Below are 26,474 nucleotides of genomic sequence, written 5' to 3'. Positions count from 1 at the left end.
GCGGCCGTTGGGGCTGTCACGTGGCTCTGGGGGCCGTTCCCGCCGCCCCCGGACGCGCCGGGATCCGGAAAGGCGGAGGGAGCTCCGGGAGCCCCGGGAGTTCCGGGGCGCGCAGGGTGGCTCCGGTGTGTGGCTCCTGCCTCTTCTCCTTGCCCTTTAATGGCGCACATCACCATAAATCAGTATTTGCAGCAAGTAAGCAAGATTTTTTCATTCATTATTTTAAATTGGTCTGTGGGCCCTGTTTGGGTATGGTTTTCTTTGCCGTAAATATGCTGCCTTGGCTAAAAAAATAAATCAATGTAGGGTGAGTGATGTGGTGGGGGAATATATTTTTTAAGTAAGGCACACACCGCCGGAGTGCCAAGGATGTACACCTGGAATGCCTCAAATGTGTGGCGGTTTCTGAGGTGATTTGTGTGTAAGAACCGGCCCGGAGGGCTCTGTGTGTGTGTGTATATATGTGTGTGTGTGTGTGTGTGTGCGCCCAGGCCGGGCGCGGCTCGGGGCTGGGGGCGCAGGGCGGCCTGGGGCACAGGGCAGTGCACAGACACTCCCGACACGGGCCGGGAAAGGCGGGGCCGGGATTCCCGCGGGACGGGGCTGGCGGTGACCGGCCTCTTGTGCCTCCGCTCGGGGTGGCTCTTGCAGCACCATCGTGTTCTCACCGCTGTTACTGTCTTACGCTATCTGGCGTTAGTTAAGGCACAAAAGGAAGGTAATTTTGTTTGGGGTTTTAGTCTCCAAAAATGGAGCGTTTGAGGTCTCCCGGGACAGCGGTTTGCTCGGAAAGTCCACATCTTCTTCAGTTGACACTCCATTCAACATTCAATATGAAAAACTGCCTAGCGAACATAAAGTTATCTCCTCTTTTTCCTGAAATGAAAGCTAAACGCGGATTTCTGAAAGAGTTTAAACAGCTGATTTTCCCTCTTTTGTTGCTATTTTAGTCTATGGGTTTTTTCCCATTTGGTCTGAGCTTTCCATACCTCAAAAAGATTTTTTTTTTCATATTGAGACACAGTAATATGACAAAGCACAAGCAATGGGAAGAGAACTCTTAAGAATACCTAAAATAACTTCTATAACTGAAGAAATTTCCACCTTGATGTCACAATAACCTGTCCAAGCAGACTGTTTTTTTACAAGGAGTTATATTTAGCAGGAAGCAGAATTAAACCATTTTTCCACAGAATATAACATTTACAATCTTAGCAGGTTTCAAAAGCATTCAATATAGATAGAATAGCAGTCTAATATCAGATATTGCCTTTGGAATGATATCTGCATGTTAAATCTGCCTGCATTCATTTTAAAGCATTTCTCAAAGATTGTGCCTTTGTATCCATGTTTGATGCCTCTAAGTACAACTGGAATTTTAAAAAGCTTAACCAAATCTGGCTCTCAACTGCTGTTTTACAATGCTAAACCCACGTACATATGTATGTTTGCATCCTATAAATAAATAAAAAAACCACAATGGTGTTCTCTCTACCTTCTCCCTGAGATCTTTTTGAACAACAGGTGTATTGGAAATACAAAATTATTTATTCAGTTTTAAGCCTTTAAAAACTTGATTCAGTATTAATATGTATGAACAGTGGTAACTAGGTGGTGGCTTCTGTACTTGTGTAAATATGTTGTGTGCCTGTTGCTGGATTTTATTCTGTAATGTGACTTTGATTCTGTAATGTGTTTGATAGGTACAAGAAGCCATTGAGACCAGAGATGGTACTTTTTGTGCAGAATTAGTATCATTTAAACATCCACATGTTGCAAATCCAAGGCTACAGGTGAGGATCTGTTTTTTGACCTCTTGATTTACTTTCCGTTTTCCTAGCTCTATATGTGGGTTCCTTTCCATTGGAGAGAAACCTCAGAAATCTGTTTCACAGGCTGAGGTAGAATCCCCTTGTGGGTTTGCTTCCCTTTTCTTCTTACTAGGATGCTATATATAATTTTTGGGTTTTGGTTGGCTCTTTGTGTTCCACTTTGAACTGTTCTCTGGATAGAAACAGTTTAGAATGTCCTTTCTGACCAGGTCTGCATTAGTTATTAGCATAGCACAGTGGAAGGCACTACAGAGCAAAAAGCAGTGGGTAGAAAAGGGCCTGGTGTTTGTGTGTTTTGGATGCTTTTATTTAAGGTTGGCTCTGTTCAGGTCCTGGAGACAGAATGTACACTAGCAATTAATTGCTCTGGATATGATTGTTAGTGAAATTTAAAGTTCTGGTAGATGCATACTAGGTGATCTCCAGAGGTTCCTTCCAACCCTAGCAAATCTGTGAGAACTGCCATGACAAAATAGGCATATGATGTTCTGTTTGTGGTGCACTGGATGTTCCTTTAATGTTTTATTGATTTATTCTACACTTAGCTTCCATCTCCAGAGGAGAAGTGTCAACAGGTTTTGGAATCACCATATGATGAAATGTTTGCAGCCCACTTAAGGTAAAAATGAGCCTGGAATGTAAAGTCTGTTGTGAGATGTACAGCAGGGATAGGGAAGGATATCCTTAAGTTTACTTGCCTATTTTAAAGTACACCTGAAAACTTGGTATTTATTACTCTTATAAATAATTGAATTATACTCTTATAAATAATAGAATTGCATGAAATAAAGTCTAATCTTTCTCTCTTCTCCACATAAAGTTTGCTCTATGTACCTGTCTGTCATCTGTGTATGATCATTGGCACAGCTTTGGTGTCAGTGATTGCTGTTACCCTTGCTCTGCCTACTATCTGCACAAGAATTTAGAGTGAAATAAGGGAAATAAATATTTCTAAAAGGGAATTTTAATCATAGAAGTACACTTAAGAGACCTTAGTATCTAAGTAATTCTGCAAGGCTTTTACTTAATAATTTTCTGCATCTAGTCTCTTTCAACAATCTTGCATATTTTAAATTTAATCTTGGTGACAGTTTCAGTGAGCATTAGCTTATATAAAAAAAACCCCTATTCATCTCTAGGATCTGTTTTGTACAATTATCAAGCTTAGTGCTCTATTAAAATACCTATGCTGGTTTTTTAGGAGTGCTTCTAGTCATATTTCTTTGTGCCTTAAGTAAACTGTAAAACTTCATGTAGGACACAAAAATAAATATTTAATTTATATCTATTTTCTGATGCACTAATGGACCTTTTCTTTGACAGGTGTACTTATGCTGTTGCTAACCATGACTTCATAGAAGCATACAAATGCCAAACAGTTATTGTCCAATATCCTTTTCCATAAATCTTACATATTGTTTTCAGATTAACTTTTGGTAGAGTAAGTTCTCTTCATGGTTTTTAAAAATCTAATAGAATGGGGTCTGTCTCCTAATACACTTCAGTTGTTTAGGTTTCTAAGCAAGGAAATCCAGATTCATTCTTCTTCCAGCTTTCTATAGGGCTAAGAAGGAATTTTTTACTTGGCTCTAAAACAGAATATTAATTTCTCCCAGAATATAGGAGAGTCTCAAATCATAATAATACCTTGCAGTTTGTACTTGGCTACAGGGGAAGATAATGATAAGAAGCTTCTATCTTATCTCTGGCCAGTTTCTTATTGCTGCTGCCACTCAAAGGAGTGCATGGCTGTGCTCATTTTCTTCCATACTGCAACTCAGCTCCTCGACTTCTTGATGTTTTGATTTCTAGTCTTCCATGAAGTCATATATGGTCCCATTGAACAGCTGTTTCTCGAATCCATTCCTCAGATTTCATAGCATTTTAAATTTTCCTAAATACAGTACATCTTTCCTGCGAGCATTTCAGGCACATAAAGAAGAAAATTGGTGAGTACATGGTAGAAAGCTACTAGAAAATAGACTCATCTTTTCCTAGTATAATATCATTGTAGTCAAACTAAAATTATAGCTATAGTTTTATTTTTCCCCAGTGATTCTAAAATCAAGCCTAATTGGCTTTGTTGCCTTGTTGAGTTTTCATGCCCAAAGTGTGAAAACTAAACATCTGAACTTAATTACGTAGAATGGTCCATATGTAAATACATGATGGATTTTTTTCAAAGAGAAGTGGAATTTTATTAAAGCCATAGTAAAAAAGACTCTGGAAGTAATTATTCTAGTGTAGGATTTCTGAAATGCTGAGATCTTAAAGAACTGTCCTTTTAAGACATTCATTTAAAGATTAATATATATATATTTAATTGTATGACCAGCTAAGAAAAAAAAAAAAATTGCTTGTTTCTTATGTCTTACTTATTGCTTGATTTGCACCTACTAAGTACGCTATGATTTTTTTTTTCCAGGGCCTTACCTATTATGTATTCTGTAGCCCTTGATCTTCGAATTTTTGCTAATAATGTAAGTAGATCTGATTAACAACCTCATTACTTTTATCTGTTTGGTATCTCCACAACAGAAATATTTTTATAAAGCTTATTACACAGTGTAATTTTGCTCAGTTGTCTTTAACTCATTGTTTATGATTTTGTTGACGCACTAAATTCATTCAGTCCTATTGAAAATGAGGTTGCTCGATCTGTCCACCTCCCATTTGCAGATGGAACTAGAGGGGTTCTGAGGACCTGAACACAGCTCCCAGCAGTTGCTTAAAACTTGTGAAGGGATGAATATTTTCTTTATTGAGTAGCATGTGGTATAAGTCACTATTTCCTCGTTTTCCCTGGGGTTTGGTGGAAATTAGAGGTATCACAGATAACCAAGCTGATCTAGTCATTCACCAAATCTGACAGGGAACTTTCTGCTCCCCTTATCCAGACATGTGCACCACTTCTGATGCTCCCTGGAGCCCTTGGTGAGCTCATACAACTGCTGACATGCAAATAATCCCCAAATTTACATTATTTTTCTCAGGCTGGTGAATTAAAATAGTTTGTGTAGGGATCTATTCAGAACTTTTGCCAAGGTGAATGGCAGAGTTGTGATTTTTTTCCTAGTCACTTCACCTGAAGAGTTGAAGCTAGAGTTCAAGTTAGGTTACGGTTTTTCAATATCCTGTATTCTCAGTGTTCATCACTTCATCACTCTCCTGTGCCCACTTAACCACAAAATCACACATGTGGAATGCTTGCACAGGGAGTTTTTTTCTTGTGTGTGACTGCTCTGCAACAAGACTCAACTCTCAGTTTGGATGACAGAAATCTGTATCTCTGAGATGCACGAGAAAGGGAAGTGTTGAGTCAGTCATGGTGGAAGTGTTTGAACTCTGTCTTCTAACCTTATTATATTCAAAGGACTTGGTGTCAGTGAAGACTTCTGCACCAGGATGCTTTTTCATTTCTTTCACTTATGTTTCAGCTAGTGAGGATGCAAACACTATAATAAAACTTTAGAAAGCATGTAATAAATATCGAATTGCTATATTTTTTCTGTTAAAGTTCTGCATTACTCAGTGTGTGGAATTTTCCCATATGTTGACAACTGAATTATTTTTTTTCCTCTTGCTGCTGTAATGTATGTTTTATCTTTCTTTTGGAAATGTCAGGTGCCAGCAGTGTGTGTTACTACTGGAAACTGTTGAATTTGATTTAGAAATAAAATCTAGTCTTTGTGGCTGTGGACAGAAACTGAATTATAAATTCTAAGAACTCAAACTCCATAATTTTTTTCCAGGTTCTTGGTCTTTGTACACTTGAGTTGAAATGTTAGTGCTCCAATTCAGGTGTTTAAACCTGAATTTAGGTTTGTGAGACCTGCATTAAGCTGAGTGATACTAAAGGTAATAGTGATCAGTGCTCTTTTCCAAGGACTGTTCTTCTTGATATTGGGCTTGGTATATGTCCAGGAGCCTCTCAGAATATTTTCTTTTGTTCTGTGAGCTTGACTGCCTTCTAGATTTGGGAGATAGCAGCCATGACAGATCTCCTGCTATAATACTTTATAAAATGCTGTATTAAAGAACTAAATTTTGCAGCCCAGTTAACCATGATGTAGAATTGCATATTGTTTCTTGCTGTGTAATGCTAGGCAGATCAACAGCTTGTGAAGAAAGGGAAAAGCAAAGTTGGCGACATGTTGGAAAAAGCAGCAGAACTGCTGATGGGCTGCTTTCGAGTCTGTGCCAGTGACACGTAAGTGAAAGACCCTCTGTTAAACTTGCACTAGTAAAGTACTAAGATCATAATGAACTATGAAAGTACTAAGATCATAAATCATCATTTAAATTTTCCCACTAACTTATACCATCTATGGGTCTTAGAATGAGCACTTCTGAGGCTTGTCTCTTCTCGTTTTAGTCTGTTCTCTCTTGACTATTAATTACAGAGGGAGAGCCCTCACTTCAGGTTTAGCATTCCTAGCAGGTATTGTTGGGAGGGACTGATTACGTCCCTGTTTCTCAGGAAAGATGATTAATGCTTTTGTGCCCTGTTAGTTGTGAAGTTTGCTTCATTGGAATTAATTAGATGGAAAAGAGGTGACTCTGGTTTCCAGTATTAGCAATTTTAACACCTCTGAAGTGGAAAAAATGCTTTTGTTCGGGTCGATCTTTTACCTCAAGTATTATAAAACACTGCTGTACTTGTGTAGATTATCTGCAGGCTGGAGTGAGGACCCTGATGCAGATGAATAATATTCTGCATGACATCTTTTCATTATGTTGAGAAAAATATATAGCAGAGCTACACCTATGTTTACCCTAAAAATGCTATGGAGTGAATATATATGGAATGAATTTACTGTGAGGACTAAGTAATTGTTTTCTTAAAATGTTCAATACTAGCAGGCTTTTTCTTTTTCCTTGTGACAGTCGAGCAGGCATTGAAGACTCTAAAAAGTGGGGCATGTTGTTTCTTGTGAATCAGCTGTTTAAAATTTATTTTAAGGTAGGGTTCAAGTCTGGTAAGCTGTGTTTTGTATTTCATATTCTAAGTCAAATCCACCCTGTTTTTATATGATACCATCTATCAAGACTCTGATTAAAATGCTATTTTTTTTTAACAGATCAACAAGCTCCATCTCTGTAAGCCCTTAATTAGAGCAATTGACAGCTCAAATCTGAAGGATGAGTATAGTATGGCACAGAGAGTTACATACAAATACTATGTTGGACGTAAGGCCATGTTTGACAGTGACTTTAAGCAAGGTACTGTATGCCAGTAAGACGTGTTTAAAATTTTGCTCCTTGGCATGAAATCTTGGTGAAAATGTGTGTGTGACTCAAAATTGCATTGATCAAAGGAAAAGTCATGCTGAAAGGTCTAAGTCCCACAGGCTGACTCAAAACAGATGAGATTACATGCTACTTCTAATTGTAGTGTATGCCCAGCTTTAAGGTATCTGTGTCAGTGAAGTTTCCTGCAGTCTTATGCATTATATGTGTGCGTTACAAAATGTGTGAGCATCCAAAATAATAGGTTTGTAAAAGTTTCACAGAGGAGCCTTCAACTCTTCAGGTTGCTGTGTGCCACATAGGAAATCTTCAGCAAACTGTAGTGTGGAATAAGTTTCTTGATCCATTGATTTTCGAAGATGTACTAACTGCATTCCCTAGATTTCTAATAGATTTCACTAGCAGAAATCCTTCTAGAGCTGAGATGTACAGTTTCATCACTAGCTGAAGCCCCTGACCAACATATATTCTGGAGCTGGCTCTGTTACTCCAAACAGTGTATTCTGCCTGTCAGGCTTATCATTTTTTCTCTGTCAGTGGAAGCTGCTGAGAGATTTTCATGGTGCTGTGCTGTGTGGTCTCACTGGCACATTTCTGCAGCTCAGGAGATGTGTGTATTGCATTCAGCTTTTATCTCATGAAGAATTTAGGAAATAAAGTGTATTATCAGCACTTCTTGAAATTCTCTGCTTCTGAGCACAATAATGTTACCAAAATGAGCTGAAAATTCCAATATTGCTTGTAACTGTAATTTCTGACATCAAGATACTGACAAGTTTTCCTTGACTTTCTGAAGGAGAACTTACTTTTCTGGTAATACTTTGTATTTTGTGTGAATCTTCAGTTTTTCTGTATGTATTTTGCGTGATGTGGTTCTTTTTTATACTATTTCAAATGTTAATGTGTTCAAGTTAGAGATGGACATCGAGCACAGAATTTGTGTTACAGCTTTAATCCATTTTTGTGGTTGATTTATGTTACTTGTGTTTGCAGCTGAAGAGTATCTGTCATTTGCCTTTGAGCACTGTCACCGATCAAGCCAGAAGAACAAAAGAATGATTTTGATCTACCTGCTGCCAGTAAAAATGTTGTTGGTAAGTAGGTATTGCTTTCCTAAATAAGGGGGAGGGAGTACACATGCAGGTGGTAAAACTGATGCTCAGTATTTGCTTGGTTTTCCTGTAGTGGAATTCAGAGGCTATTTTACCCCCCTGTAAGAGCCAGGGTATGCACACTTTTTTACGTGAGGGCAAAAGGTGTTGAGTTGTCATTTATAACAACACAGGAAAGGAAATGGGGGGAAATAACACAGCCAAACAAAAAACCCCAACCCTCAAACAAGACTAACCCAGCCCTCCTTTCCCCCTACCTTTCTTCCACCCTTCCTAAGGGTGCACCTGATCTTCTTTAATATAGTCGAATTTTTTGAGAAGCACTCAACAATGTAACTTCTGTCTTGTAGCAGAGATCTCTCTGCTGATCAGCTGCACACAAAAGCCAGGGAAGGTGTGGATTCGCTAGAACAAATTTGTTTGCTTCTTTCACTTGGTGGAAGAAAGAAGGATGTGCAAACAGATGGCTGAGAACTGTTGAAAGGGATTTGCCCCAGGTACAGCCTGTCTTTGGCTTCTTTATTTGTACCTTGTACATTTTCCCATTCAAGGCATGTCAGAAGGGTCATTAGGCAGAACATTTTCGTTCTGGAAAATCAGTGAAGACTTGTTACTATTTGATCACTTCATATTTCTATTAAAAGAATTAAGCACATCTGTTTCTTGCTCCTGTCCTTTCCCATGTGCTGTGCTAACATTTGTGTATCCCTGAATAAGTGGATTATTCTGAGTATTAATTCATTGTAACTGAGGGGACAGGAACTAGATTTTAGACTTTCCTGTTTTGGCCCTGTGGCCCTGTTACCCGTGAAGAATGTTATCACCTGCCTTTACTGAGTTGCCATTTTCCACCTTTCCCCTGACCTGTTTGTGACCTCCCTGCCTTTTCAGTTCAGTGCTCCCTTTCCAATCTGTTGCTGTGTGAGGTGGGTAAAGGGGAAGTATAGTGGGCATGGTAATTGGCTTCTGTCTTCCTTGTTTTATTTGTTGTAGTGGTTGTTTTCCGATCAATCAGTGGTAGGGTTGATAAAGGGAGACTTACTAACAGTCTTCCTGAAAGCTTTGTCCCAGTCCTGAGTGGGTGCCTTAAACTGGTGGGTCTGTTGGTGCCTAGAATTACTGTGGCTTTTCTGAAGCCATTTTAATGTACAAGGGGCACTAAAGGACCTACATAAAGGTCATTGTATTTACAGTTGCTTTTTTTAAATCAGAGCCCAAACATTGACACTACAAACTACTAAAATAGCTTGTCTGTTGGTTTTTTTGTTCCTCACAGCTCTCAGTAAACCTGCAGCTCAGTTCTGCTCTCAGCTAATCCTTCATCCAGGAAAGGAGTTAGCAACAGCATAGCATGATGTAACTAAATTTAAAGTCTGACCAAGTCAATGTGCACTCTGATGTTTGCTGTACAGGGGATGAAAGACAAAGCTTCTTTTTGATTCTGTAGATGGTTCAGCCTTACCTGATCTAGCAATAAGAATTAGTTTTGTTTCTTTAAATTTAACTGTTCTCTCCCTTACTTGGGGGGGAGGGACATGGTGGTGGTGTTTGTTTTTTGAAAGAACATTTTTATTTCTGCAGGGAGGCATAGAGAGGAAAAAAATCTGGTACAAACTGAGATAGCACTTGAGAAGGCTGAAGCTCTGCTTGGAAATGCTTGAGATTCCTGCAGCTCTTCTGTTTGTAGATTAGATGATACAACCATGACATAAAATTTGAATCTGCCAAGGCTTCATATCACAGGATCTTGACTCTACGAGTTTGATAGTTGTTTCCTAACATTAAGTATTAATCGTCCCTAAATCATGATAAAACAGTAGTTCCTGTGAGTTGTGCTATGAGATGTTTGAGAGGGACCAGGGGATTGTTTTACAAATACTTTTATTCACTTCTTATTCTGTAGCAAAAAAAAAAAAAAGTGGTTAAACATTCCTCTTTTTCTCTTAACAATTTTTTTTTTATAGCTTACTAGTTTCTATTTAAAATGCATTTGACTTTACTCTGGAAAACTTGGACACCATTTATTTTTCAGGGCCATATGCCAACAATTCAGCTCTTAAAAAAGTATGACCTTATGCAGTTTGCTGAAGTAACAAAGTCTGTGAGGTATGGCGCTTGTTTTTCTGCTTTGTGTTCAAAAAGAATTAATTAAAAAATGTTTCTTTGGGGTGATTGAGGAAGGCAGGGGAGGTGAATTCCTACTAAGTCGTAGTTTCATTTCTCATTGGATTTAGACCTTCTCACTTTTTCATTTCTTTATCCTTGCAGTGAAGGAAATCTTCTCCTACTGAATGATGCTCTGGCAAAGCACGAGACCTTCTTTATTCGATGTGGAATCTTTCTTATCCTTGAGAAGCTAAAAATCATCACATACAGGAATCTCTTCAAGAAAGTGTAAGCCTAACAAAAGCTACGTTCTTGCAAAAGCAGATTTAATGTGGTTTCACCTGGCACTGGAGTAGAATTGTAAATGCTCCATAGCTCTCTCTGAGAGAGATGACTTCCTGTTAAGGTGAATTTATTGTAGAAAGGCCATTTTTCTAAGAAACAGAATTTTAAGTGCTTTTTTCTCAATAACACGTTTTTCCTTTTGTTTCTTTCAGATATTTGTTACTCAAAACTCATCAGCTATCTCTAGATGCTTTTCTGATTGCTCTGAAGTTCATGCAAGTAGATGACGTTGATATTGATGAAGTCCAGTGTATTTTAGCTAACCTTATATATTTGGTAAGCACTGACCACTCATTGTCTGATGCTTCCAGACTTCTGACAGTGAAAAATACTAGGTAGAGAATAACAGTTTATGACAAAAAACGCATCAGTAATCCCAGGTTTTCTTGTGGGTTTTTTTGAGGGACTTGTGCTCAAAGTTTATGTTTACATTTGCCCTGAGGATTTACTCTAGTTTCTGCATTTTTTTGCAGGAATCAGTTAGAATTGAAGTTGAATTTCACATTACAAATTCAATACTGACATTTCTATATGTGCAGAAACATTGATTTAAAAATGCAAACCTTTCAAGTGGCACCAAAAAGATTTGTTCTGCATTTGAAGTAGGAGACTCTTGGTCTTCTCAAATAAGAAAAAAGTAGAGCCAGATTTCTTAGGTTCTGTTCCACATTTTGTCTTTTACTCTGAATTTCAACTGCTTATGAATGGATAAAAGCTTGAAATCTAAATATTTGGTTTAAATCAGAGGTTTTGAAGCATCACTGTAGTGTCAGCAAGAAAATGAATCACTCTCCTGTTTCTAAAGCATTTTTTGGTGTGGTCTAGGTCACTGGGAGATTTGTTACAGTGTTCTAATACTATATCTGAAAAGGAAGTACTATGTCATTTAGTTTATTAGGTATAGAATACTAATTGGTTAAAAATCCTCATTTTAAAGTGAACAAGCATGAATTTAGAAACACTTGTGTAGAGCTCTGTCTCCTTAAGGCAGTGTAAGCAGACTGTAGGGGGCCCTGGCAAGAGGCTCTCAGTCTGACAGCACCCTTAGTACACAGACAGGGTGGTGGCTCCAACTTTCTGCTTACTCTCCAAGGTAACTCACTTACATAAACTGGACCCTCATAAATATTTAAGTACAGTAGTGCAGTGGTGAGTGAGCATACACAGCTTTGCTATGGTTAGCTTGTAGGTGTTTGCTTGGGTTGTAGAGATTGTGTTACCAGCTCTAAGTACTGACACTGCCTTTTTCTCCTTCTGCTAGGGTCACATTAAAGGCTACATATCCCATCAGCATCAGAAGCTTGTGGTCAGCAAGCAGAATCCATTTCCTCCACTGTCAACAGTGTGTTGTTGAGTATTGCATCTCAGCCATGCAAGTACTCTTCAGATACTCAGCCTGCCCAGTGGAACTGCTCCCAGTGACCCCAGAGCACTGTAAATGGCCTGGTTCGTGTCCAGGACTGAAATACCAGGAACTGTTCGTGGCTACTTTCCCAGAATGGCCAAGGCTGCCAGTGTTACAAAGTGCATTGAAATGAAATGCTGACTTTTAAGTGGTAGTTTCCACAGGCTTTCTAGATCATTCAAAGTATTTCATGAAGAAATAAAGCAAAGCATTCCAAATTATTCCAAACTATTAAAAAGCTTTTATAAAGTACTTCATGTTACTGTTTCTGTGTTTATCTTCAGAGAGTAGTATCTGCCTTTGTAACTTGTGTTAATCCATTCTTCAGAGTGGAAGTAATGTTTTCTTACATGGTTTCCAACTTTTTTTTTAAGTCTCAGTAATTTTGCTGGTATTAAATACTCTTCAAACTGTCTCTAAAAAATAGAGAAGTGTTTGACACGAAAAGCTTTACTGTGTCACTAATACTTACACGCTTGAGTAAATGTGGTAGGTGCCCACAGATGGCTTTGGGATTTTTTTAAATTCTGGTCATACTTTGTTTAATTTTTGTTAGATGAACAAAAACTCATGTAGCTAAATTATCCATACTCTGTTTTATTTTGCTTCTGGGGAAAACACTACCACTGCATCCAGTATTTTTAGTGTTACTACTCTGGGGGTTGGTTTGTTTGTTTGGGGATGGTACAATATAACTTTGTCCAGACTGATGAGATCATAGTTTTGGGGTTTTAAAATTATTTTTAAAATTTAAAAAAAAAAAATTAATTTTTTTCTGTCTTTGACAGGTTTTATTGTACCCTCTAACTGACATGGGCATCATTCATAAGGGAAAACATAGATTCCATATATTAGGGGAAGCATTTTTTAGTGTGATGAAAAGGTCAAGTCCTACCTGAACATAGACATTTAAAAGCTTGACATTCCCTATGTCTTTGTAAGTTTTACTTGTATGGATCCTGAAAAAAGAATATGAATTTGCTGGATCAAACCTCAGGGTACTAGCAACATATAAAATCACAGAAAAATATTCAACATGTTTTGAAGTCTAGGATGAAGAGTTTTAGGAAATTTAAAGTTAAATCAGTGTTAGTTCAATAACTAGGTTTACTGTATCATAACTTTCACAGTACTGTGTGTCAGCCAAAGGAAAGACAAACAGGTTTTTCTGTATAAACTGGAGTTAAATACATGTCATTGTTGCAACTTCCAGTGCTGCAAGTAGTGGTAGAGTCAAATGTGGTTAGTGGCTGCATCCATATTTCTTTTGCAATGATTGGTAGGGTCTGGTGCTTGAGAGTTGGTTGTGTTTGTGTCTTACTTTATTTTTTGTTTAACCCATATCATATACCTTGCAGTGTTGGTGAAAAGCAACGTTTCCCAGTCAGTGTTTTCTAGTGGCCAGGAACCCAGGATCCCAGTCAGAAACCACGTGCCCTTGTACTCAGTGACCAAAAAGCTTCCTCCAGCCAGACGTTTGTCTACGGCCTCCTGGAGGTGCCCACAAAACTGCCTGTTTGTCAGGCTGGTGTTGAGTATTTGTTTGCAGTCCTCTGCAGGAAGGTACGAAACCTGCAGCTCTTCACCTTGAAGCTCATCTCCTTCCACTCTCCAGCCACTGACTGTACCAGACAGTTTTGGAATTAAAACATGTTCTGCAAAGTCTCTCTCAGGGGTGCACACAGGAAGGTGGTAGTTGTCACACTCAACATGCTCTTGAAGTTGTAGTAATGCGATGTTGTTCTCACCAGTGTCTTCATCATACCGGATGTGTATGTGCTTCTCACTAACTTGCATTATCTTCCCAGTTCCACTTGTTCCATTAGACCCTGTGGAGCAATGACATTTCACTGCTCTTAGGAAGAGTTCATTAGTGACTTGAAAGCTGCATGCCAGCTGCCTGTTCGTGCTGAGAAACGTGCAACAGAGAAGCTAAAGGGAAACGAGGAATAATACACTGGCAGCTTTTTAATGCTGGTAGGACTACACCCATAATTTCAGCAGTAAGGATAAATACCCAGCACTGATGTGAATTTTGGTATGAAACTAAAGCCACCACTAAATCCACCATGTTTAGCTGATCTCTGGGTGTGAGTCCTCAACTGTGCTCAAGAGGCACTTCTCTCTGCTTGCCTTGTAAAGGGGAATGTGGGGTAGCTGTAGTTCTAGCTCAGATATTTGACTGAGGTACTTAAATGAAATGGCAGCATATTCGTTCCCTTTAACTATTTATCCAGCAAGAAGTTTAGTAACTTTTTAAAATTTAGCTTGTCAATACTGACATGTGCTGCAGCAAGGAAAAACGTGTTTGATCACCTACCAGCACCAACCCTGATTTGAAAATGGCTGTGCAGAAGGGCACACTCTGCTGTGGTCAACACGAAATTACTTTTTAGCAACACTCCTCCACAGAAGCCTTTCCCGTCTGAGTTTAGCAGCAGTACCTAAGAAAATGCAAAAAGACAAGACATAGCACTATCCATGTGAGAGGGTAAGTGATGGGTTTCATAAATTGCTAGGAATACCTGCCAAGGAAATCGCTCATCACTTTTCTTCCTGGTTTCAGTTATAAGGTTATCGCTGTCTTGAAGTCTGCCACATGCACATGTATCTAACAAATGAATTAAAAAAAAAAAATCAAAACTTTGTTCTGTATCATTTCAAGATAGCTAATACCTGCAAATGCCTTACTGTTCCACCTAGACTTTGGGTTTCTGCTTTTGCACAAAGGAAAAGGAGAATGACAATTTCTCAGCTGGTGAAAATTGGAGTAATTTGTTTGGCAATTGTAGTCAGAATAGTTTAGCAACGGGCTGAACATTTTGGGTCACCATGTTAGGCTTGTAGAGACCAGGTTTCACTGTGCCTGTCACTAATGAAATGAAGCTTCCTCTCCAGCCAACCATTAGCACAGCTTGCTTTTTCATCTTTGAAATTCAAATTGTGTGAAATACCTGATAGCTGTGGCCCAGTCTGGACAAGGTAAATCCTGGGGTTTCCTTGTTACAGCAGTCACTCTAGGGACGTACATGACTTTCTCATCCGGTTCAAACAATACACGTGCTTTTCAATTATTCAATTATTCAGTTATCTGCATTTGTCACACTTCCCCTTGGTTTGGGTCACACACACTGGATTCTGTTCAGGTGAAGCTAAACCACAGGACACCTTCCAGGTGCACACATGACATGTTCTCACAGCTAACTGGTGCTTAGTCCACAGGACTGAACTAAGCCAGTTTGATGTAAAGCCCTCCTGAAGTGTGCACTGAGTGTGGACACCAGTCTTTCACCACCAAAAGCGTGGCTCTACAGCTGAACTCCAATTTGGCCGCCCCATTTGTGCTAATGCAGACACAAATCTAAGTATACTTCTGTTTTTCGTAGACCTGCTTTGTAAGGGGATGAAATTGAATGAGATACGTAAAATGAGACTGAACAAATAAAAAGGGCTACTGTTTCAAGCTGATTAATATGGCAGCAAATGTTACCCTTCATTTATCAGACCATTGGTGACCTGATGGGAATCAACTGAATCTTATTGCCAAGCAAACCAGTGTTCAGCAGCATTACTCTTTACCAAACACAGGAGTGGAAAACCTGGTCCAGTGAGTGATATATAGGGTGGTGTAAATTCTCTCTGCTGATTCATATTTAAATGTTCTGATCAAATAGCCCTTCTTTTACCATTACTTTGGCATCTGGGGTGGTGGTGCCTAGATTCCTTTTTCTACCCACTAATATTGCTTTAGGTTCACATAGGCACCTACCTAATGCAATGCACTGTTTTTCATCCTTCCCAAGCTCGTAGCCATCAGCACAGGAACAGCGGTAGGAATCACTTCCTGGATAGCAGAAGTGGTCACACCCTACTTTTGCTTGGTGGTGACATTCATTTTTAGCTAAACAGAACAAGCAGAGGAAAAACATGGAATATTCTTTCATCACTTGAGTCATCTATGTTTTATTTTTTATTCACTTTGTGTGGAGGTGGGTAGGGACTCTGACTCCCAGCAGGACCACTGCGATTTTTTCCCTTGTTAACCAGAAATTGGAGACAGCTGAGTCCCTGCAGCATTCACGTTGCAAACTGCTCCCCCCTGCACCTCCCTGCACCAGACATTGCACCTCTGAGTTCTGGGGAGCATTAGGCATGGGTCAAACTGGGCCTTCCATGTGAACCCATGGAAGGATGCTATGGGTTTTTAAACAAAACAAGTATCTGCAGTGAGGGGAATTGTTGCACATGTTATGAAGACATGTATTGCTTGAGGAAGTAGGAGCTAAGGTTTCTGGTTTTGAGAAAGAACAAACCGTAGCTCTCATTTTGCACACTTGTTTAAATTACCAGCTACCAAAGATAAGAGAAAAAAAAGGGTAGTATGAACATTGAAACATGCTCAACTTCCCGTAGCTGAGCAAACACTTAAGTCTTTTGCACAAGGCAACAGCTATTTGATCTAGCTCATAAGTAGCAAAAAATCTTGTGTAACATGGCTCCCTAAGGCTCATACTGAGATGATCTAGTTCCCAGCACTGGTCCAAGCTGTGTCACCTTCTGTGCTCCCCCAGAGGCTGGTCACAGTCACGCCCTTTATACAGAAAACGACCCTGCCTTGCTGCAGCCAGGGCGTCTCCCACCCCAGGGGACCTCTGAACCAGCAGAAATACTGATGTAAGGGCTGGAAAGTAGAACCTGGCAGATATAGAAATGTAATATCTGGCCCGGGGTTTTCCTGTGCCAGAAAGCATCTGTTTTATTTTATGCCTTTTACTTCCACTGGAAATGGTTTGTTTTTTGGAGTCCTTCTGTCCTGAGGGACTGTCTTGTGGGTGTGTGTGGCCTCAGAGGCACCACGGTGCCTAGGAAGCCACCCTGGCACTGCAGCCTTGGTCCTTCGGCCACACCCCTGGGACCACAGCAGGACAAGCAGCCAGGCAGCGCAGGTGGCAGTGGCAGGGCTGGCTTTGGGGTGTACCCACGAGGCGGTTTGGTTTTGCATTCCCAGAGAAGGGAGGCTCAGGGCACAGGGACAGCCCGCGGAACCCCAGGATGCCATAACGTTTTGTAGGCAGGCAGCACACATCACCCCTGCTCTGCCCGGAGCTGTGTGCTTTAACCAAAACCACGGCAAGTGGCATCGCGGGGGAGCTGCGTGTGCTTTCACAGGGTCGCCCTGTGACAGGAGGAGACGGGGCTTCTCAGAAGGGGGCAATGCCTCACCGAAAGCACAGTTCTCTCCCTCGTAGCCCTCAGCACAGGTGCAGGTGTAGCCACGGATGCTGTCCTCACACACACCGTTGTGCTGGCAGGGGCTTGAGGAGCACCTCCTGCCACCTGAAGAGATGGAGAGGGAGGAGTCACCACCTCCAGTGATCCCAAATTACACAGCCCCAGCCCGGCACATGAGCTGTTCAGAAAAGTGTTGTGAGAGCAGTTTGGAAGGAAATGGGATAAGTGTCACTGAACTGCTCCTCAGGGGTAATTTTTGCTCAAGTCTGCTTCCAGAGGCACTCTTGCAGCCCCTGTCAGAGGGGCTGGGAGCTGCCCAGAGGCAGAGCCTGCTTCTGGAGGATGGGTGCTCTGATTCAGAGAAAAAGACTGAGCTACAGCTCATGCTGTGATACAAATGTAGTACGAGACTGGTGTTTTAGGTCTTCCATGTTAGATTGATATGCACTAGATAGAAAAAGCTGGCATCAAAATTATAGAGCAAGTGTACAGCAAGCAACATCAAAATAGGAAGAAATATAACTTTTATGTATCTGCACAATTATCATGCAGCAGCTCAGACTCTAGCAATCCTAATCTTTCTGATGAACTGAAGATTGAAATGAAAGGGTGTATTCATTATGAGTGAAGCACCAGGCAGAGCTGCCACTTTCCCTTCAGGCTGCCCACAAGAATGACTCCTAAGCAGTTTGAAAACATGCTCCAAGTAACAACTATTTATTATAGACATATGTTATCAGTAAGCAAGCCAGAAGAGCCTAACCTGGGACGTGTTGTCCAATCTTTCTAAAAATTAACACCTTGTCAGAGAGGTTAAGTCAGTCAGCAAGCTGCCCTAGCTGATTTCAGGGATGGAAAAGTAAAAGCTCTGCCAGCTACTGGGAAAAAAAACCCAACCCAATCACTATCTGCTTAGACTATGGGCACACATATCTTTGAGTGTAAGATGTACTAAATACTGGCTGAAAGAGTTCCCACCTTCAACCCATCTGCAGACAGATGCCACCAGAATATCCAAGCACAATGCAGGCCTCCAGGGAGGATTTTTGGGTGAATGAGGAGACTCTCATCTACACAGCTGAGTAGGCAGAATTGAGGAGCTTGAGCTAGGGAGGGGTTATCCCTGCAGCCTGAAGCAGTTAGATGGATATAAGCCTCTGAACTGGGTGCTGGGAAGAAAATAAATCCAGCACCTACCTTTATTAAAGAAGGAAAAAGAAGATTCAAGGAAATACAGAGAACTTGGCCTGATTTCTGCAAGTTACTGGCAAGCTATGATTAAACTGTAAGCACCCAGCGATATAAAAAGGTGGCAAGTAAAAACCAACATACATTTCTCAAGATCAAATAATTCAAACCATTTAAATCTAATAATATTATAGGATAAGGGACCTAGGGGGAATCAGTGAACATCACAGAATAGAAATGTCTCCAATGACACTGTCATTAACTGAGCACACTGCTATAAGGCATGCACAAAACTTTTGGAAAGTGATGTTTAAAGAGCGATTGTCATAATAGCGATAATTTAGCGATTGGCTAAATTTATACTGTTGATAAAGGAGGGTAGGGGACAAACGTGACCTCAGGCAAAGTGCCCTGACAGCAGACATCCAGCAAGATGCCACTACATCACTTTTGACTTAAAGGGACAAAGGTGGAGCAGTACAAAACAGAGGTGGTGGGTGACCCAGCAGTTAGGTGGGTGCTCAGCCTTTCTGCTCAGCCCTCTTTTATTCACAAGGAAGATTTATCCACTGCACCCTGGACTTTCATGGGAAAGTAACATGGATACCAGAGGTCTAGAAAATGACATTATTGGAAGACAGGATGAAAAAATGTATTTGTTTAGTGAGGAGGAAAGAAACCACTTTTCAAAGGCAACACTCTTCAAAATGTTAGAGAAAACATCACAGAGAAGGAAACACACAGTGCTGTTCTTTAAGAAGAAGACAGAGCATATGGCTTTTAATTACAGCAAGAAAGCCACCCCTGAGGCTGGAGTCAGTAATGTGTCCTGATTGTGGCTAAGCTTGTTTGCAGGGGCCATTCTGAACTAGTTGCTCTTCTCTCTTCCTAGATCAGAGAGGAAGCCTGCATGACATGCTTAGTACAAATATCCAATGACTCAAATTAGAAATTAATCCCACCCTCACAGAAGTAATAAAATGCCAGATATTTAGCATCATTCTTCATAACATTTATAGCATTGATGGGATTCTTCTGTGCAATGGTTCCCAGGACTCTGATTTAGTGGCTTCCCAGGACTCAGTGATTTAGTAGCTTGTGCAGAAAATTATTACTGACTGCTGGTTTTGTCATTTCCATATGCACTTTAAACCTAAGATTAGAAATTAGTGATAGCTAAGTTAAAAACAAGAGGAAAAACTTGGGATGAAGCATACAGGAAAAAGGGAGGGAATAGGGCATAGTCACCTCAAGCTGATGTCACAGGCTCCTTGTTGGCATTCTGTTACATCAGGCCCTTAGCTTCTACAGACTTGTTTCTCACCTCTGCACCAGATAGGGAATGATCCAATCCCAGTGTAAAGAGCTTGTAGACAGCTCAGTAGCTTTTAATATCTATTTATCTTGCTCAGATTTAAGTGCTAATTCTGTATTTGGGAGATTTTGCCAGTAAAACCATGCTGCTGTGTTGTATCAGCAAAACATACTTTCTCATCTCCCAGGCTGTTTCAGAACAGCTTTAAATTCAGGAAAAGAAGTAGCCTATTTACTATGATAACCTTTGCTCACATTCTACTTTTATTGTTTTTGCAGCTTTAAACGGTTTTTCCTGTATATTAATTTTTAAAAATCATTTCACATCAAGGATTTTCTGCTTTACTACAGACATGACAAACAGAGACTGATTGTTTCTCATAGAACATACTCTTAGAAAACTAATATTAGACTGAATCATAATGTTCATAATGTGACAGTACTATGAATGAGAGAAATCAAGAAGCCATCTTACCATAGTAGATATCCCAAAACATTTTCTGGGTGAAAAAAAAAAGGAAAATCGTTTTTAATTCTCAAGTAATGTAATATGTCATAAATATTTTGCTAAACCAAAAAACATGTTATGGGAGAATATATACAATGGTTTAATGTTTGTAAAATTGCACAACTATAATTTCTGCCCTGCTAGTAAAATACGCCTGAGAAGGGAGAGGCTTTGCCTACTGCTTACTTTATTGTTTCTTAAGAAGCTGTAAAGGAAAAGAAACAATTCACAGGCCAGAGAGGAACAGCTGGATCCTTTAGCAATGCGGCTTCCTGAAAAAACTGTCTGGCTATTGTGTTTGTGGCCTTCAGCAGCCTGGGAAGTGACCCCATCCTGTCCCATCCTGTCCGGCCCCCGGCAGGTGCTGCTGGAGGCAGAGCAGTCAGTGCAGAGCAGAGCTGTGGGGCACCACCACTGCCCACCAGCACCATGTGCCCTGCATTTCCCTGGGTACTGCAGCTGACCCTGAAGCTACTTTCCCTGAACTGACACCTCTGCCCAGCTCTCCCTTCCCCAAAGCACCACGGCTGCCCTTGGGCAGCCCTACAGCCATTTCCTATGCTTTTCCTGTGGACAAAACTCCCTCCCGATTCCCATTAAAGAGCCCAGCATCCATCTGTATATGTCCAGAGAGCCCCTGGTGCAAAGGAATTTGCAGCTATTCACTGAGTGTGCCTCTTTCTATAGGTCCCACAATTGCTGCATTGATTCCCTCTGTCCCAATCATAAAATCACAGAATGGTTTGGATTGGAAGGGACTTAAAAACCATCTATTTGCAATCTCCTGCTGTGGGCAGGGACACCTTCCACTAGATCAGGTTGCTCAAAGGCCCATCCAACCTGGCCTTGAACGCTTCCAGGGATGGGGTATCCACAGCTTCTCTGGACAACCTGTTCCAGTGCTTCACACAACTCTAACTTTTCTCATTTATTCCCCATGCTGCATGCATTTGCATAGAGGTGTTTGAGTTGGGCCCTGATGAAGCCAATTTACTGGCTGGAGTGGCTGGTATTCCTTTGTGCTGCCTTCCAGGTGCTCTTCTGCTGACCAATACCCCTTTGTTTCTCCTGGACCCTAAGAAATGCTGAAGCTATATTTCTGTCTGTGGTCAGGATGGAACAATAGCCATGTGATTTATGATATAAGGAGCATGACCCATCAGTTTCAGGAGAGGACTTGAAAAATATCAGAGCTGACCTTCTCATTTCCATTTTGACCATGGAAGTCTTGCTACTTGCTGAGATGGCAAATGCAAAGATTTCACATGGAGAGAAACCCAAACAAATGAAGCAGTTTTGTGTTTCCTAAGTAAAGGATCATGGCAGCAGTTTTTATTGTGCATGCAGGGAAATAAAATACTTACAAGAATTTCATCATTTTCAAATACTTCTCTTGCTTCTTCATGTGTACATCTCTCTTCTAGGCATTCTCTTTCCAAGCTGCCTTGAAGGACCTCCTCCAGAAGCAGGGAACTAGCACGTCTCTGTCTCTTGATAACACTGTTTGCATCTTCAGCTGATATAAATACTGGAACATTGTATGACGAAACACTAATGTGAGTACTTAGATTAATTTCTTGATATACTTTTACCTTCTTTTTTTAAGGTAAATAATTTTGGTTGATTTGTGGGGTTCAGTCACATAAAACTTACATACTTAAAGAGCTCTACTGTCTTAGCCCATATTCAGCTGAGGAATTGTGTTGTTCTACTTCTGGGGAATGCCTGACTTGCTCCTAAGCAGGGGAAATTTGAAGCCCTTCCTGGCACATTTTACTGCATGAGACACACAGAGCAGAGTGTGGTGGCACAGCCAGGGAAAGGGGGAAAACATTATTACAAAAGGTAGAAGCTATTTTGTGAGATTGCATAGGGGTTTCAGACGCATTGGTAGAAGTGACTATTAGTTGTATTGAGTTATAATGGTGGATCCAGACTGATGCTCTTCAGTCTCACTTCATGGCAATTTTTTTTTTTTTGCCGACAAGCAAAGCCAAGCCATGGCTGAGTTCTCAATCAATTCCCTCTTAAGGAAAGTAAATAAAAACTATCCCTCAGCAATGCTCATAGTTAAGAGGGTTATATCCCATACCACTGTTTATGTGGAAGACATTGTACTCTTTCAGATATAAGTAAAGAGGAGGAGAGACCAGAGACACCAGAGTTAACAGATCTTAAAACTCCTCTTTGCAAATGATACCTTCATCAAAAACTGCCTGCTGGCTGGGCAGCTGGTGGCACCCTGGAGCCTTATCTTCCACATGAAACAGTGTGTGACTGTGTGTGTCAGCACGTGTTTGTCTATTCTTCTGTGCTTGGAAAGTAAATATGTTGGGTGAGGGAATATTCAGGGTATTTTCTCTTTTATACAGTTTTTGGGGACCCAACACTGCTGGTTGAAGTAATCAATAATCACAGAACTGGAAAAAGTGAGAGCAATAGCAAAATTATTTTGAAACTGTGTACAGATATTTAGTTATCTTTTTGAAGGATATCCTATAAGCAACTGACTTGCACATGATATTAAAAAAAAAAAAGCTTCATGACTCTGTTCTGCATTTTAAATGTTATCTGACCCCCAGCACATATTTCTGCCATGCAGTGGTTCTGCCACATCCAGTACAGCTAGCAGTGAACTCCTGCTGCAGGGTGTTTTGACTTTCGTAAGAGATCACCGTCCTTTCGTCCTTGCCTGGCTCCTCCTAATTTTTTGACAAACTGTGGAGGATTAATACAGAAACATAAATTTCTTCAAGCTATAACAAGCATGCATATTTGGCCTCTTTCATAGCACTCTCTTATTTTATTTCAGCAGCAACTAAAAATATAAAACAAAATTCTCTTTAATATGTGGGACACTCTAAAAATTTTAGAGAAAGACAAAATATTACCCTAGCATAAACGATGGTGCTTCAAAACTACATTGCCCCATTAGCCTACAGCAGTTTTCACTTAGCTGCATGAAATAAATGGCAGAAATTAAAGAAAATAAGGAATGGACTGTTTTTATTGATTTCACTCTGTGCTACAAAGTAAATATTATACAAGGTACAAAATTACTTGTGTTTTTAGAAAAGCAGCAGCACAAATCAGGATTAAAGGTGCAACAAAACAAAAGGCATACCTGCCTGCTCTGTCTGAAGGAAAAGGGCAGAGAGAAGGAAGAATATTATCCAAGAGCACCTTGCCATTGTTACCATCTGAGCCTAATGGTGCCTGCCTGCATTCCTGCAGCTCTTGTGGGAAATGGCTACAGGAGGGATGTTGAAGTTCAAAGTCCAGCTGCTCATGAGAAAACAAAAATTCTAAGGGCAAATCCTGACTGCAATGTCAACACATGGGGAAAAAAACCTGAAAAACAAACCCAAACCAAAGCAAAAAAATCAACGGCCAGTCAGTAGTGAACAGTGCCCCTTCTCTCTGTGCCTGGGTTGACTGTGGGGCCCTTTGCCAGTGCCACTGGGAGCTGCTCCGAGGTTCGGATGTTCTTCCCACGCCCCAGCATTCACTTACCATAACACAGTGTGGGGGGAGATGAACAGCATGAACATTTCTTTGTACCAAATCAAAGCACAGGCAGGACAATGACCTCAGAGACCAATTGTATGACGTGGCCCTTTTGTATGTTGTCCCCACAAAACATTTACTAAGGCTTAGCTGCAATGGGCAAACCCCACCAGCTTTTGGAGCAACCAAGCCCACAAACATGATTTTTCCCCTAGAGATGCATTTGAATGGATATGGCATCTTTCTTTTTTACTCTCAGGTTTGCAATGCCCAGCCATGAAAGAGAGCACGGAGAGCTTTTCCTGACATCAAGATTCCAGTCACACAGAGATGCACAGACAGACAGAGTCTGTGAAAGGAGGTATAGGTATGGAGAGGACAGAAATGCTCCCTGGGCTGCTGAGCTATGAACCCTGTGGACGGGGCGACTCTGTTTCCCAGCCCTGGACCAGAGGAAGGATAAACCCTGTGGCATGCAATGGCAGTGTTGCTGCAGGGTTCCCAGAATGGGCTGGCTCCTGGGAAGAGCAGGAAACCATTTCTACACTCAGAGCAACAACCAGTGAGAGGAAGAGTGGTTTTTTATTTAATCTGAGTTACAAACTGAGACCATTCTGTGTTTTCTTATTGTAAATTCCCTTCTATTATTTGAGTATTGAGTTCATTAAACAAAGTATGATTGACCTGAACATCCATGGGGAAATCCACAAATAAAACTTCACTTCCCATCAATTGCACCTTTGAAAACAAGCTTCAGTGAGTATTGAGGCCACTGAGGGAAACGAACTACATCCCTCACCAAGGCCGGTTCCTACCAACCCAGGGCTGATGTTACAGCTCACATAACAGGCCCCAATACCTGCAGCAAATAATCAACCTGCACTTTGAAACTCCATTGTGGGAGAGTTTTCCTGCACTTTTTGCAGGGGTGTTGTTCCGGAAGTTCACTTGGAGTTAAAAACCCTTCTGATACCAAGCTTAACTTTATTCACAGCCAGTTCATGACCTTACATGCTTGTTTTGCCCTCCTTGATATTTCTGCAGAACTAATTAAGACAGCCTCTCATCCTCTTGTTAACTTTGTGTCCAACTTTCCTTAGTAAATAAGCTCTCCATGCTCTCCTCATCCCCCTGAGACCACCAAGCCCCATTGTACCTCTCCCAGCCAGAGCTTTCTGGCTAAGAAGGGGAGAGCTGTTGCCAGTGGTCACATTTGGCTGGGGGCTCAGACAGCACTCCTGTGCCCAGGAGTCACTGTGGAGGCTCACCTCACCCCCCTTGCCTTGTATGGCAGTGGCTGTGTTGCTTTTCCACACTCCTCTGGCTGTCCATTCCCATGGGAGCACCTGCCAGTGAGGCTCCTGCTGTAGTGGCCTGGGATACTTGCCTTTACCTTCTCAAGATAATGAATATCATCCCATGCATACACACAGCACAGCCAGTCTGGCTCCCTTTGGCATGAAAAATATGTCACCACTTGATGTCAGCACAGGACTTTGCAGAACCCAGCATGAAAACATGGACCTGCAGTTAGCTATTTTTTTTCAAGAATTTTTTTACATTTCACAATCCCAAATCTATGTCAACTAAGGATCTCTTGTAGGTATAAGTTCGTTATTCAAATTGGTTTAATATTAATAACACAGAGCTTCAGAAGCTGTATGCTCACAAGATCTTAGTTTACATGGTCATTTTTCCTCTTACTGTGGGATCTGTTTTACAAAAGATATCCCTTGACTGAGCAGCTGTGTCCTTGGGAATGGGACACACTGTACTCAGGATGTATGGCACTGACTTTGCTTTTTCTGTATTGACATCAATGCAATAGGTTTACATTTTAACTTTCATATTACTATGGGAAACTTCATAAACAGAGGGGGTTAAAAGGGCAGTCCTTTCCTAATGTGTTTCTTCATGAAGAGTTACTGGGATTTCTTTTTCCCCTCCTTTAATTACCACAGTGAGCATATGGCAATGTGTTTCATTATGGAGTCCTGCACCCTATTTCCTGCAGCCCTCTTTAGGGATTGCCTTCCTCTTGAAGGGTTACTCATTCTAGGAATGAACCTCAGGCAGCGTCAGACACAGAATTAGCAGTTTCTCAGGATGGAGTAGCTGAGAGAGTTAGTCCTGCTTTAGTAACTGGTTCACACAAAACTTGTTCCTTGCCCAGTGCAACAACCCAGGGGAAGTGGGTTTGCAGACCTGCTGCCCAGGCAGTGACAGGGCAGTGATGGGGCAGTGATGGGGCAGTGATGGGGACATGTTAGTGCCACCCATCTCATGCTATGGGTTGCCATCGGCCCTGCTGCAGCATGATGTGTCAAGGGCAGCTGTCCTGAGAAACCCATTGCATGTTTTTTTGGAAATGCATACCTCAGCTAGTGAGCTGCTTAGTGCAGTTAAAATGGATACTGATTTCAGCTAAACACCTGGATTGAGATCAGCCAGGTCTGTTCACCACCTGCAGAAAAAACCCCAAAACTTTTCTTGCCAAATCCAAAGTGCATCAGCATTTCTAAATGTGGGAGGAACTTGGTGGCTGTTTCAAAAGAATAGCAGCACTCTCTTTGTGTTTTGATGTTTTGAAACCTTGGAGGAGTGAAGAGGGGAAGGAATGTAACCCCAGAGAGCTCTGATTTTCTCCTTTGGGTGCTGCACTAGCAAGGCTGTCA

General features: G+C 41.0%; 2 protein-coding genes across 2 annotated transcripts; one reads left to right on the top strand and one right to left on the bottom strand.

Moving 5' to 3' along the window:
* Window positions 1–43: 43 nt before the first annotated feature.
* On the top strand, window positions 44–12,302 carry PCID2 (PCI domain containing 2). The gene is made up of 14 exons (XM_083884900.1): window positions 44–195; window positions 1,704–1,793; window positions 2,378–2,451; window positions 3,156–3,223; window positions 3,742–3,781; window positions 4,258–4,312; window positions 5,939–6,042; window positions 6,720–6,795; window positions 6,914–7,055; window positions 8,076–8,176; window positions 10,227–10,300; window positions 10,463–10,588; window positions 10,798–10,921; window positions 11,907–12,302. Exons 1-14 carry the CDS (start codon window positions 160–162, stop codon window positions 11,997–11,999), a joined length of 1,203 nt encoding a protein of 400 aa, XP_083741026.1. The 5' UTR covers window positions 44–159; the 3' UTR covers window positions 12,000–12,302.
* Window positions 12,303–12,403: 101 nt separating this feature from the next.
* PROZ (protein Z, vitamin K dependent plasma glycoprotein) lies at window positions 12,404–23,483 on the bottom strand (the record flags this gene model as incomplete). The annotated part of the gene is made up of 8 exons (XM_083884898.1): window positions 12,404–13,879; window positions 14,371–14,494; window positions 14,576–14,661; window positions 15,820–15,951; window positions 17,274–17,387; window positions 20,260–20,284; window positions 21,657–21,820; window positions 23,417–23,483. 8 exons carry the CDS (start codon window positions 23,481–23,483, stop codon window positions 13,368–13,370), a joined length of 1,224 nt encoding a protein of 407 aa, XP_083741024.1. The 3' UTR covers window positions 12,404–13,367.
* Between the last annotated feature and the right edge of the window lie 2,991 nt (window positions 23,484–26,474).

The sequence above is a fragment of the Zosterops lateralis genome (assembly GCF_965231275.1).
Source record: "Zosterops lateralis genome assembly, chromosome: 2".
NCBI lineage: Eukaryota > Metazoa > Chordata > Aves > Passeriformes > Zosteropidae > Zosterops > Zosterops lateralis.
Note: the sequence above shows the minus strand (reverse complement) of the source record. Positions and strands in the feature narration are given on the sequence as shown.